Raw genomic sequence first — 14,007 nt, 5'->3', positions numbered from 1 at the left:
CATTATTAGTGTAGAGAAACACAGATATTTTTATATCAATTTTGTATCCTGCAACATTACCAAATTCATTTATTAGTCCTAACAGTTTTTGGTAGAATATTTTTTATGATTTTCTATATATAATGTCATCTGCAAATAATGAGTTTTATTTCTTCCTTTCTGATTTGGATGCTTTTTTCCTGCCTAATTGCTCTGGCTAGGGTTTCCAATACTATTTTTGAGAACTTGTATTAGGCAACCTTGTGTTGATCCTGATTTTAGAGGAAAAGTTTTTCGCCATTGAGTATGATGTTATTAGATGTGGGCTTGTCATATATGGCCTTTATTAGGTGTAAATATAGTAAGGGGGCAGAATAGTTGAACTCGTTACCTAATGATTAGTGCTGAAAATCAGTCTACAGCTTTTACTCTGACTTCTCTGCTTGATCCTTCTCACCCTGGGCATTTTCATCACCCAGTGGTGGTAAGCAGTGATTTGAGTGAAACCATGTCTAAATAAGATTTTGGACTATGCTTCACTTCTCCCACAACTACTCAGTCTCTTCTCTCTTGAGATTTTGCATCTAAATTAATACAAGCATAGTCCCAATATGTTATCATATTGCTAAGACAGACATGTATACTTTACCAGAAGTCTTCTGGAGACATATTGTAACTTGTTAACCTGTAAGGATCATTTAAATGGGAGAAGTTTTAGGCACTCAAATGAATATTTGTGCTCTTTTCCTCACTCCTCAAGCAATAGCTAAAAGACTACTTCTCACTTCTTAGTAATGAGACAGAGGCTCTGTTGTTACAATTTAGATAAATATTTTTAAATGAATAAAATATTTTTAAATTAATGGGCCTCACCATATATATATATATTCAGTTTCTGTCTGAGAACCCATTATGTTTCTTAAATTTAGCCCAGGGCTAAACATGGCCCAGAAAAATTTAACACATGACTTTCTCATTTTAGATTTAGTTTGAAAGAGAATAAAAAAAATGGAAAAATAGAAAGCAAAAGCAGTTCCTGGACTTTAAAAATGACTCAGAGATTTCTTTATATATCACCTATTTTACCCCAATTTCTAAAAACAAAAACATTTTTAACCATTTTTTCAAGAAGATGCTCTGATCTTTTATTAAGTATACATTTAAAGAAAGAAAACATTCTTCAAATGTCAAGATTATATGTGTTTATTTTGAGTTAGTGGATACAATGGCCTATTAGATACCAGTACTCCAAGCTACACCTATGTATTTGCCTCTAAACCTTCACACATTGTCAGTTTCCATTCCTCTAACATTCCACCACTGGGCCTCCTATTTCTAGCAAAATCATAGTTTTTTTGTTTTTTGTTTTAAAGAGTAAAAGCAAGATTGATCACTATATTGTGCTTCCAGTGCCCCCAGAAGGATTATAATTGTTTCAAATAAACATTTATTGTATTTCAGTAAAGGGGAAAAATTGATAACATGAGCACTAGTAATGGCACTACTAGAAGAGAAAGAACAGAATACAGATTAAAAGAAGCATTTTAGGCTGGATGAGTTAGTTTCCCCTTAGTAAAAAATCCACATATGGATAAGTTAAGTTGTTCAGTTTGTGGGCCACACACTTAAGCGTATTGGCTAGTACATTTTGCACTGAAACAGAAGCAATACAAGCTTTATGTTCTACCATCACACTTCCAGATTTTTCACTTAATATACCTGCCAACCTAATGATTCTTGCATGCATTAGAATTTGCTTTAATAAAGTTTATTTTCCCCATCCCTCCCACTCCCGTAAACATTGCAATATGAACTCTTCACCGAATTTTATGAGAATGTTGCAAAGGACAACTCTGTGCCACCTCAGAACAGGGCTTCCCTGTCCCCTCTCCAGGCTACAGATGGATCAGTAGTTTGATCACATCTCATCTTACATGCAAACAGACTCTGCTCCCTTAATTTCCCCATGCCAGAGGCATACAAGTTGGCAGGTATGCATACAAAAATGGAATTTAAAAAAAGTAAAGGAAAAAGAAAGAAAAAGCCTTTCTGTCAAAGCCTATCGTCCTAGAAGGAATCCATTGCTTTGAATTCACTTAAAGCCTGCACAGGTGAAATGTGTTTCTTCTGAGAACCTCGTCTAACTCGCGTCTGGAATTCTTCTGGTTTTTCTCTCTTCACAAGAGGCTTCTTCTCTGGAGCCTTCATCTTCCAAGACACAACAGGTGAGTTGACAGCTGCTGTCCCATAGACCTTCTGGTATTTGGTGGAGGCCACATAGGATGCTTTTACCGTGAGAACAACAGCATTCATCAGGTTTTTAGCTGCCTGGATAAGTGATGTAGCACTGTCCAGCTACAGTAGGAGAAGAAGGAGATACATCTGGGTTAGTTAAGGCACAACATTCACAAGATGGTAGTGCAATTTCACATTAAAACAATGCTTTGCTTGTGCAAGTATACAGTACCGTCCAAATTATTACGTGATAAGGTGAGGAGGCCACAAAGCAGTCACCTATATTTCCCTATCCCTACTCCCAAAATAAAAAGAGAATAGGATACTCTATGACGCATAGATTTTTAAAGTCCCAATACCACTAAAGATAAAGTCCTTTTTTTTAGCATGTAAGAATTCCAGTGTAACAAAAGTTTTGTGAATTCGAGCATCTCAGGTTGTTAATGGTGACAATGACTCAAATGTTTGAAAAGCATTTGGCAGGCACTGAAGATGAAGAGTTATAAAGGGGTTACATCATAATTTTATGGCCTCCCAGTAGAAGTACATATTCATAGGTTATTTCTCTATCTTGAGTGTAGGATTGGTAGGGATGCAGGCAAGAGCTGAGTATACCCGTTGGTGCTCTGGCTTTTACTTAAGTGTGTATTGAGCTCAAGAATCCATTTAACTATTCCCAGGTCTTGAATACACCTTCTATAAAACTATCAATAATTATGTTGCTCTTACAGGTCAGAGAGCTTTCAGTGAGACCACATATCCATGTGTTAATGAAATATTGATTTCGCACTATGTGCCAAACACTATTCTAAGAACTTTGCATTTCTCCATTTAATTCTCACAACAATCTATGAAGTGGCATTTATTGTCATTGCAATTTTGTGATGAGAGAGCTGGTGCATGCATAGGTCCAGTAACTTCCACAGTTTTACACAGTTTAAGTGATGAAATCCTTAGAGACTGTTTTACCGTCCATACTGCCATCCTGTTAAGATACTTCCAAAAATGCTATGACAAGTCACAACTCAGCACAGTAGGTTTAGAAGTTCATCCCCAGACTCTCAGGCCAGGTATTTTTTTCTTTTTTTTTTTTTTTTGGTTACCTTTTTTCTGCTTTTAACTAGTTAGACAGTGTGGAATATACTATATACTAGACCATTTAATATCTGTTTCAACCATCTTCCTTCACTTCCTGAACCATAGATACCAGAAAAAAAAAAAAGTATATTTCCCAGACTCCCTTTCAGCCAGGATTCTACACATAACCTAGACACAGGAAGGAATTAACAGCTGGACTGAAAATATTACTATAGCCTCAGGGATGCTTGAATATAGTTTGATTGTTCATCAAACTTCTTGTAATATCAACCTAGAAAATATATCCATTGCAGTTAAGTGAGGAATCCAAGGATGTTCCTAAGCAATGTTGTTCCTAGTTGTTGAGATGGTTTGTTGTATAACCTATAACTGGTGGACTACAGCTGTATTAGAGAATGGGAGCTAGGTAGACAGCTCTCTGGGTATGAAATAATTAGCAAAGTATTCAGGCTGAGGGACTCCAAGCACTGTGGCTTCTCTGTGTGATGCAATCTGCATTTGCTTTAGCTTCTTGTCATTTCTTGAGACCAAAACATGTCCCAAGTAGTGACCTGTAACAGAAATTCCATCCCAGACCTCTTGGATGATGTTTTCTGTTCTGTATCCTTTAGTAAAGCTAAATAAACATTATACTGAGTTAAAAAAAATGCTTTATGAGAAATTAACCCAATTCTTCCACCAAGAAAGCCCCAAAAGTCAGACAATTGGGGAAACAATGAAAGGTGCTTTCCAACGTATGAATTCTTTGCAATACCATAGAACTGAGGTTTCATCAGAAAAATAAGATTAAAAGTCAGTATTACATTGACACCACAATAATATAAAGAAGTAAAGTGTTTTGTGGATTAGAGTTATGATTTAGCAAATATTATAACTGACTGCTTTGTGAATAAAATCAACCAAATAGGGTAACTACTTACTTTACCATGTCTATTACACTGTACAAGGTGCACAAACACTAAATTAACTGTTTAACCCACAATGTTTATATAGCATAAGTTTCTAAAGCCAGCTAAAGAAAAGCAAACTCTAGATTGATTAATCATGTTAACAGAAGAAAAAACAAGCATGGATTAGTGAAGTGATTCTCAAAGTAGTCTCCGAACCAGCAGTATCAGTATCACCTGGGAACCTGTCAGAAATGCAATTTCTTAGACCAATCTTAAACTCTCTAAATTAAAAACTTGTAATCCAGGGGATTCTGATGCATGAAAAAGCTTGAGAACCACTGAATTAATGAAACCCATAGACTATATATGAAGGTTTATTTCATCCAACTATTCCACAACTTTGTTACACATGAGTTCAGTAACATCATAACCAGTTATCTGACTGAATTTCACTTTTTCATCTTTTCCATTATACTCCCCAGTAGAAGTGTAAATAATAAAGGAAAGAGATAAGATAGTAAAATGTTGGGGCAATTATAAGATCAGTCACGGTTTCTTTAAAAGCTATAGACTATATTCCTTGGCCAATTAACAGTTCCCTATAAGTCTGTCAGGTTTCAAAAATGAGTAATATTCATTCATGAAGTTAGTTAATTCTATTGTATGCTATTGGTAAAAAGAGGGTAAATGATAGTATCAGGGACAGTTCTATTGATTTGCTTTGGAGCAACAGAATTAGTAGAAGACATGTCTATTGTATTATTAAATGGTTCCCCAAAAAAGCAAATCTTGGGAGAATTGAGTAAATCCAAAGAGAAGGATTACAAGTAATTTGAAGATTTTTACCACAGATTCCATTTTCAGATAGATGGTGTCTAATTCTGCAGCAAAAATATGAGAACCTGTCTCTTCTTCAGAACCCCTTTGCTCTCCCAGCCTGAAGCAGGAATCCTGTGAATAAACCTAATACATTGGTCACGAGTGAGACAGCTCTGAAATATAAAGCCAATTATTTCATTCAAACCACTTGGTAGGGCAGATACTGAATTTGTCGCAAGGCAAAGTGAAGACCTGAAGGACCTGGCCAACTAAACCTGAACAAATATACCCCAAGACAATAAGTCCAATCTGAAATTAATACAAAATGTGACTTGAAATTTGAATTACCAAAGGCTAATTTTTCCTATATGCCCTATACCCACTTGAATGACTGAGATCATTATCAGTACAATCTGAATTTGTTTTATTTAAAAAACAGATCTCCTTTATGCTTGTCCAAAATAGCACTGAGACCTGGTTTCCAGGTGGCACATTTTTCTGAAATTTCACTTCCTAAAGGAAATACATCAAAAAAAAAAAAAAAAAAAAAAAGAGTAAAGCTACATGGCAAGGTGATTTTTTTAAATCTAAGGTTTAGGAAAACTTATTTAACATAATTGCATTCTATTTTGTGATTTACACTGTAACCATGGCATTTTCAAACAAGACATGCAAATGATTCTGAACAAAGTTTTAATAATAATAACCCACATTAATTGAGCTTGCCATTGCTCTAATCCTTTTAATTACATGATGTAAGTTAAAAAAAAAAAAACCCTTGAAGTGGGAACTATTATTGCCCCCATTTTACAAGTGAGCAAACTAAAGCTTAGAGAGGCAATGTAAGATGTCCCTGTAATAACTGATTAAGTAAGAATTAGGACCAATCCTTTCTCTCTCCAAAGCTTGCATCTGAACCACTATACCACTTCTCTGAAGCACCATTTATTCTCTGGGATTTTATTTTCTCAGTGACTATCTGTCATTCAGAATGAACCTATCTCAATTACTAACTCTGGGTGGAAGCCTGTCCTTTAAACCTGGTGACATCCTAAAAACATCATGACATCTGTTGAGAGCTTCCACCTCACCTGCTCTCTAATTTTTAGTCTCATCTTTAGAGTCTGAATTCTTTATAACTGGATCTCCTGCCCTCTGCTGTTCTGCTTCATGCTCAGTCCTTCTTAGTCTTTCTCGGCCTTAGGGTACCTTCCTGGCTTGGAGACACTGTCCTGGTGACGGTGCCTGGAATCTGGGCCCTGAAGTTTTCCCTTGCGCTTGCTCAGTTTCTCTGAAGCATATTCATCCACTACACAGCTGTACAACTGGTGGTACCCTTGGGTGGGACTCACCTACTCTAATTGATGTGTTCTAAGCCTTTATCTAGGCTGGTCTTGGGAGCTTTATAACAGCCTCAAAAGTGGACTGTATCTCAGCCATCCCTCAATCTGGCCAGCATGTACATTGATTGGAATTTTCCACAGAAAGAAATTTGTATCTTTTCCTGCTTAAGGACCTTTCTATTCCTGCTGGACGTGCCATTCAGTTCCTATATCTAGTCTAAGAGAAGGTGCTAATATTTATCTACTTAAAAAAATAAGAACCTACATTTAGCAAATGTGACCATGAGCCTGTCTCTGGACCAGCTCCCCAGGTTTCTTTTCTCTCAATTCAATCTCACAACCACCTGAGAAAGGAAATACTATTATGCTCAACTGGGATTTAGAGGGGCCAAACAGCTTATCCAGTATTGTATTAAAAGAGGTAAAGAAGCCAAGATTTAAATCCAGGCAGCCTAACTCTAGAGCTTATAAGCTAACCATTGGACCATGCAGCTTCCCAGTGCCAAGTACGACAGAAGAATCTACAGCCCCCAAATCAGTCAAGTTGTGCGAGGCTAATACTCTCTATTCCATTTCATAGGTGTCTGCTGTCTCAAACCACAAAAATTAGGCCTCTCCTAATTCTGTCACTATTCTTTTAAAATATGAAAGTATTATTTTAAAAAGGTAACAGATGTTTCTTCACATCTTGTTCTATTACTGTTCAGGAAAAGCAAATAAGGACAGGAGAGCTGTTTTACAGCCATTTCTAGAGGGGTTTTCTGGCTATTTTTCTGCCTGTTACCATTCTTATCTTCCCAACCCCACTCAACTCCTAATAGAGTTCTCTTTCCCTATGCCAGCCTCATTCTGCGTTTTGAATGGAGGGAAAATATTAGTGGAAAGACTTTCCTTAACGATGATTCTTCCATTAACAGATATTTGAGTTGCCTAATTCTTTATATGAAAGCTAAAGATTGTCACGAAAAGTGGTTAAAGTGTCTCAAAATTTACAAGATCTGAAGAATTCTGAAACCCCACGTCTTAAGTTCCATGCTCTTTCATTAACACAGGGTTTACACCACAGAGGTGTTCAGTTTCCATAGAAACAATTGTGACCGCATGACTCAATTACACTCCCAAATGAAAGTGCAACTACATTTCTTGAAATGCTGAATTCTTACTTACTCTTTACCCTTCGGTCTATCCTTCCATCTTCCTACCCATGTATTTCTTCCTCCAAGACGCCTATCTATTTTGAGTATCTATTTTGTGCCAAACAGTGTGCTTCAGTGTTGGGTATACAAATATAAACATATAATCTAAAAGGTTTAATGCTCTGTGATAAGAACTTTAGCAGGTTGTATGGTGCTAAAGGAACAGAGAGAATAGGGAATCTACTGAGTCAAGTAGGGACAGAGTAGGAAAATAAAGCTTTAAGGTGGGCATGATATCTAAGACTCATTTTAATGGATGAAATAGAACATTGTTGGTGACTGGATAGTTGAATGTGATGGACAGCTTTGAATTTGTATCTTGTACAACTGGGTATTCATCAATGCTATTAACCCAGGTGATAAAGAGGAAAGTTCAATGCTGAGTTTAGTGTTGGATCTAATGAGTTTCAGGTGTGTCTGTTACATGAAGGTAGAGTTACCAAAGGGACAGTTGAATTATGAAAGCAAAATTCAGGGAGCTAGATATAAAAAATTACATAATCTGCTTATATTGGCCTTCCCCACAGTTTCATGAACAGTGTTCTGCATACTATAGGCCTATAATTTATGTCAATTCTAATTTCTTCTTCCCTTCATATTCATTCTTTAGCATTTTTACAGAGATAATAAAATGCTGAATGAAGTAGTAAATCTATATTCTTTTATCAGGTCAAAAAGTTTACTAAATGTACTAAAAATTCTCTCAGTATTTTACTTTCAAGATCAAAATCAACATTCTTTTAATAATCAAAGACATACCATCATCAAGACATATCCTAACTATCCTCTCAATAATCAAGGCTACTTTCTATTCTGTTAAATAATTAGCAATCTCTTGATACTAATGGTGAACTTCCTGGGGCCAATGAGCAATGAAACAAATGCAGTTTAGATTTAACAGCTGGCTTTAGAAACACACATAAAAAGCATAGTCAAAAGTGCAATGTAATGTAAAAGAGGTAGAGGGAAATGCATTGGATTAAATGCACATAATATAGTAAATATCTTAGGGACATTAATTTGTGAGGGCCAGACATATAATTACAGAAAACAATTAAAATTTCACTATACATTAATCCATTTAAAATATGCATGCAGAGATAGAAACACAACCTGGAAATAAATCTATTTTCAAAAAGGCTGATTATCTATTACCAAAAAATAATGAATCACACACGGCAGTTCATAGAAATCCCAGGTACAAAGCAATCTGTCCTTGGATTAAAAATAATGCAAGTGCTATGAAACTACTGACAAAAGTAAATAGACTAAAATAATCCAAAAAAAAAAAAAATCCATTTGAAGGTGATTTCGAAATATAAAAACTGAGGAGTTTGCCTTGATTACCTTAAAAAGCTTAGAAGTGCCTGGGAGAGGGAATCCAGTCACATTAGGGCCCAGGGTATCTATCTTATTTGAATTTTCTCAAGTCAGAGCTGATAGCGCTAATGATCTTGAGAATGCTAAAATGGTTCTGCAACTACAGGCAGAGTCCTTTTTAGCCACTGGCAAGATATTTTAATAGGAAGCCCCCAGAGATGCTTAACAGAACAAGAAGTATTTTAATGGGAATGTGCTGTGCAAATTCTGGCCTGGGGTAGTGTTTGAGAGGTGGGGGAGGGGTGTAGGAAGTTGTGATGGGAAAATTGACAATAAATGAAAAGCAAACACTTTTGAGAAAACTGGAATCTTTCCATGGGAGCTGGTCATTTATTTATATTTAAACAGTTATCTACCCAAAATGAGTCACAAATTGCTTACAGGGAAGAAAAAAAAAAGACTTTACTACAAATCAGCTTTGCTGTTAATGAATGGGAGGTTAGAAATGCAGAGCATTGGTGCCTATTATCCGTCAAGAAGAACATTTCATGTTTAAAAAATGAGACTTCCAAGAAATATCTGATCTCCTTAGGAACTGTGATACATTTAAAATACCTTGAAATATCTGCCTACTTTTTCCAGGATCTCTATCAGTAACACTAAAACAAACAAACAAACCCTCTAGTAAGTCCAGGGTAATAAATAACTCAAAGCAAACAAAGACATCCTACTTCATGGATGTCTACACACTTGCAAAAAACAGTTCCTCTGCAGCAAGCCCTCATTTCAGTGTTCTAGTACACTCACTCTTTCTCATCAAACATTAACAATGGAGTCAGTTAGCAAAGCTAGATTCCTTACTGTTAAGACAGTGACAGTGGTGAACACTGGGCAGCAATTTGCCACTCACCTTTATGCTGACCACGGCACACATGAACCACTCATGGCATTTTGCTCCCTCAGAGTTTGCTGGGAGACATGGGTAATAAAATTTCTCTATCTTCCTCTTCCAAGAGGTCTAATACAAGCTGACACGGTATCTACTATACCTGTATTTCCATATTTAAATTAACTTGTTTAAACCTTTTTTGTTACTACCAATTGGACCACTGACAAATATTTTTTATCTAAATGATGCTGCATTTATTTAATTTTGTTCCCATAGCTAATTTTTAGGGACAAATTGTATATTTATTACTTGACATCATAGTTGCTAATTAATGAAATCATTAAGTAGAAAACATGTATTAACAGAAGTGCAAAACATTTAGGGGATGATTTAAAATCAAGTGATAAAAATTAGTTAGATATATTAACAAGTATGGTGTCTGAGTGAAAATGACCATCACAGGTATGCTGTGATTATTGTTAAGAAAAAAAATTGCACTGAAGCTATTAATATTGGAACATTTATTAATCCTTGATAGCTTAAATACTGTGAGATAACTACTGAAAAGTTGGATTAATCCCAGGGGTATTCTCATTTGATTATGGAATCTCAAAAAACAAATGTTTTACAATTTGATTTTTTTATTAATTTCAAGTATACAGTATATTGATTAGACACTTATATAGTTTATAAAATGATCTCCTGAATTGCTCCTTCTCTCCCCTGGTTTTCCATCTAGCCAATATATTAATGCTAACTACATTCCCTATGCTATGCTCCTCATCCTCATGATCATCTATCAACTACTAATTTGTACTTCTTTAACCCTTCACCCCATTCTTCCAGCCTGCCAACTCCCCATGCCTTCTGTCTGTCACCAAATTGTCCTCTATATTTGTGAGTCAGTTTTTGATTAGGTTTTTTTTGTTGTTGTTCCTAGAGTCTGAATATAAGTGAAATCATATGGTATTTATCTTTCTCTGACTTATTTCACTCAGCATAATAACCTCTAGGTCCATCCATGTCATTGCAAATGGTAGGATTTTATTTTTTTAATGGCTGAGTAATATTCCATTGTATATATGAACCATAATTTCTTACCAGTTGCCTCTCTTCAATCATCTGTTGATGGGCATTAAGGTTGCTTCCACATCCTCACTATTGTAAATTATGCTGCCATGAATATTGGGGTGCATAGAGTTTTACAAATTATTGTTTTGATTTTTTTTTGGATAAATACCCAGAAGTACAATTGCCAGGTCAAAAGGTACATCCATTTATAATTGTTTGAGAAACCTCCAGACTGTTTTCCATAGAGGCTGTACCAGTTTGCAATTCCACCAACAATGTATGAGGGTTATATTTTCTCCACATCCTCACTAAGAACTTCTTGTTCTTTGATTTATTAATGATAGCCATTCTGACAGATGTATGACACGTGATAGATATCTCATTGCGGTTTTAATTCGCATTTCTTTGATGATTAGTGACCTTGAGAATCTTTTCATATGTCTATTGGCCATCTGTATTTCTTCTTTGGAGAAGTATTTATTTCAGGTCTTCTGCCCATTTTTTAATTGGATGGTTTGCTTTTTTGTTGTTGAGTTGTATGAGTTCTTTATATATTTTGGATATTAACATCTTATTAGATGTATTATTAGTGAATATCTTCTCCCAATTAGCTTTAAGTAGTGGATTGATCATGATGTAAAGGAGGACAAGAGGTTTATTATTTCTTCTGCAAGAGTGTCTTTGGTGATGCCAGGGAGGCAGCTGGTATTCTACCAACACTGAAGGCAGTTGTTAGGAAATCTGTATGTAATGGCTCAGGATTAAGTAGGCAAAGACCTTAACAGGAAAACACTGCAATTTCAGTCAGGCTAAGAAAAAAATCTCCACAGCATTGCTGAGAAATTTACCAATTGCCTCTCAGGTAACTTTCTCAACTGGGCATATTTGTGTCTTCGTTTTAATTCATTTAGGTAGGTAGTAGCGCTTCATAGTCAGCCAGTTCACTGATTAACTGTCTTCATTTGCATTTTTTCAATTATAGGTAAGTAAACCTTGGAGACTCCCATGAAGGCTTAATTACAGTCAACAAATTCCCTAAATATGGCTTAGAGCCATTTTTCTCACCATTAAAGGCAGAACAGTTTTTGCTCAACCCAAAACAAGGCATTCCAAGGAGAAAGGGAGTATTGAGACATGTTGGCCCCTTAAGAAGTTGTGAACAGGCACTTCTGTTCATCTAGGTAATCTCTACCTCCTTTTCCTATATTTCTTCCTCCCTGCACCTTTCCTTTCCCCACATTTTAGGATCTCCTCTCTAGGTTGTTCCTACATAATAAGAAATAAATCCAAGAGAAGTGCCAATAGATTTTTAGGCCTCCACATAATTAGGAGTCATTCCTGAATAAAGAGACATTCTTTATATCACCACCATCCAAGGTTCATACTCTTCAAAAGCTAAAGCTCCTTTTTGCCTTCCCTATAGGAGAGCCAGCTAGCAGAAGATCAGCACTCTGATCCCTCTATTTCCTCTATCCTCCCTCCCTGAGCAACATCAGCATGACTAGGAGACAAATCATGAACAAGCCATTGTCCAGAATCTGAGAGCTATAAACCTTCATTAAATGGATGAACGAGCCATAAATGGCCCCAAACTATAAGTGAGTAACTTTGTAGGAACATGGGATCTACTGATAAGGGATGAAGGCTATTTAACACTTTACAAAATGGCTCCTAGGCTCCAGCATGCAAAGTGCAACCACTGAGTTAAGACTAGATCACCTGAGTGAAGGACCAAATGTTTCGGTGCTGGTTAGCGGAGTACTGTGCCTAGAAAATAAACCGAATCTGAACACGCCAAATCATTCTTCTCTACCTTCTCACTTCTCTTCACATTCAACTACTAGAAATCTTTTACATGGCATCATTCATATGTTGGGAAAAATAAACCCCCATCTAGCCTATGCCCCTCTCCTCAACAGACATGTGAGAAGAGATGGTGGAAGCCTCTGTTGCTACCTGGGTCCTGGGTGAAAAGCAAAAGAGGACTCTTCCCTGGTGACTGTCTGCTGCCTCTCCTCAGGGTTCTAGTTCCTTCTTCCTCACCCCTTTCTTCTCAGTCCTGTATACTCTCTCCGCTCTGGTAAAACACGCATGTTTTATGCTCTGCCTCCTGATTTCTCTCTTGTTCCCTCCATTCCTATCTTTTCCTCTCTCGTAGTGAAGGAGAGCCTGGGCTCTGGACTGAAAGCCCAGCTTCAGACCCCGATTAGACTGGTCAATGCTATGTGATCTTGAGAGCTATTTAACCTACCTCTACCTCACATTTTTGTCTTTAAAGTAAAATTGAAAAAAAAAAATTCATTTAAGTATTTAGTATTAGAGATGATGTCTTTAAAACTGAGTGCCTGGCATATGGTAGGCCCTTGATAAATCTTCACTGTTGTTGTTACTATGGTCTGTCTATTCTTAAATTGCCATTTTAGTCCAAAAAAGGTCTTTCTAAAATTATTTTTCTCCATTTCCACCTCCTCCTCTTTTCTTTCTCTTTTCAAGATTCCACCTATCAGGCATTTTTGACTCTGTCTTCTTACTGAAGCTACTAACCACAATGACTTGCTCTCAGCGCCCAAATATTACATTTTAATGTGTTAGGGATAAAGGTATGGAGAAGTTCACAAGGGGGCTAGAAAAGCACCAAAGAGATCTGTATCTTTTCTAGTAGCACTGAATTCTTTAGCTGAAGGAAAGATCAAGATTCAAAAAAAAAAGAAAAGGTTTTTGTGTATGTAAAATTGTGACACCCAAAATATCTAAGAACATTGAGGCCTTGGTAGGGGTTGGAGGAACACTAACAGTAGAAAATCAAGATAGCGTTAGTTGGAGATGGAGAGAAGACAATGTAGCTTGGGAAGGTAATGTTTAAAGATCTAATTTAAGAGGCATAAAAAGATACAGTCAGTATAAATATTTCATCCAACTACTTAGAAGAGGCCAAAAATTCAGGCTGTTAATTTTTGTTAAGATATTATTTCTAGATATTACCTATTAAAAAGAAAATGATGTTACCTGGAAAGTGTAACACCTTAATTCATTAAAATCTTATGTTGTTGTCAGAGTACAGCTGAGAGCCCTATCTACCTCAAAAAATGAAGCATCTTCTGGCTTAGAAGGGCCCATCAGACACTGAAAATCAACCTCCTAAACTCTGTGCTCTATATCCATCCAAA

At 36.3% G+C, this 14,007-nt stretch overlaps 1 protein-coding gene across 6 annotated transcripts in view; it reads right to left on the bottom strand.

Moving 5' to 3' along the window:
* Positions 1-1,040: 1,040 nt before the first annotated feature.
* Positions 1,041-14,007, bottom strand: part of CTNNA2 (catenin alpha 2) — a 967,153-nt gene continuing 954,186 nt past the window's right edge. For 2 of the 6 annotated variants that reach the window (XM_016123444.2, XM_016123445.2), the window contains exons 19-20: positions 5,049-5,165; positions 1,041-2,334 (exon numbers count right to left, since the gene is read on the bottom strand). In XM_016123444.2, coding sequence (XP_015978930.1) covers positions 2,047-2,334; positions 5,049-5,165 — 405 coding nt within the window. In that variant the 3' untranslated portion in view covers positions 1,041-2,046. The remainder of the gene's footprint in view (positions 2,335-5,048; positions 5,166-14,007) is intronic. The other 4 variants (XM_016123443.2, XM_016123448.2, XM_016123447.2 and 1 more) reach the window with 4 other exon arrangements.

The sequence above is a fragment of the Rousettus aegyptiacus genome, unplaced genomic scaffold, assembly GCF_014176215.1.
Source record: "Rousettus aegyptiacus isolate mRouAeg1 unplaced genomic scaffold, mRouAeg1.p scaffold_m13_p_7, whole genome shotgun sequence".
In the NCBI taxonomy this organism is placed as follows: domain Eukaryota; kingdom Metazoa; phylum Chordata; class Mammalia; order Chiroptera; family Pteropodidae; genus Rousettus; species Rousettus aegyptiacus.
The sequence above is the reverse complement of the archived record's forward strand: the minus strand, read 5'-3'. Positions and strand labels throughout refer to the sequence as shown.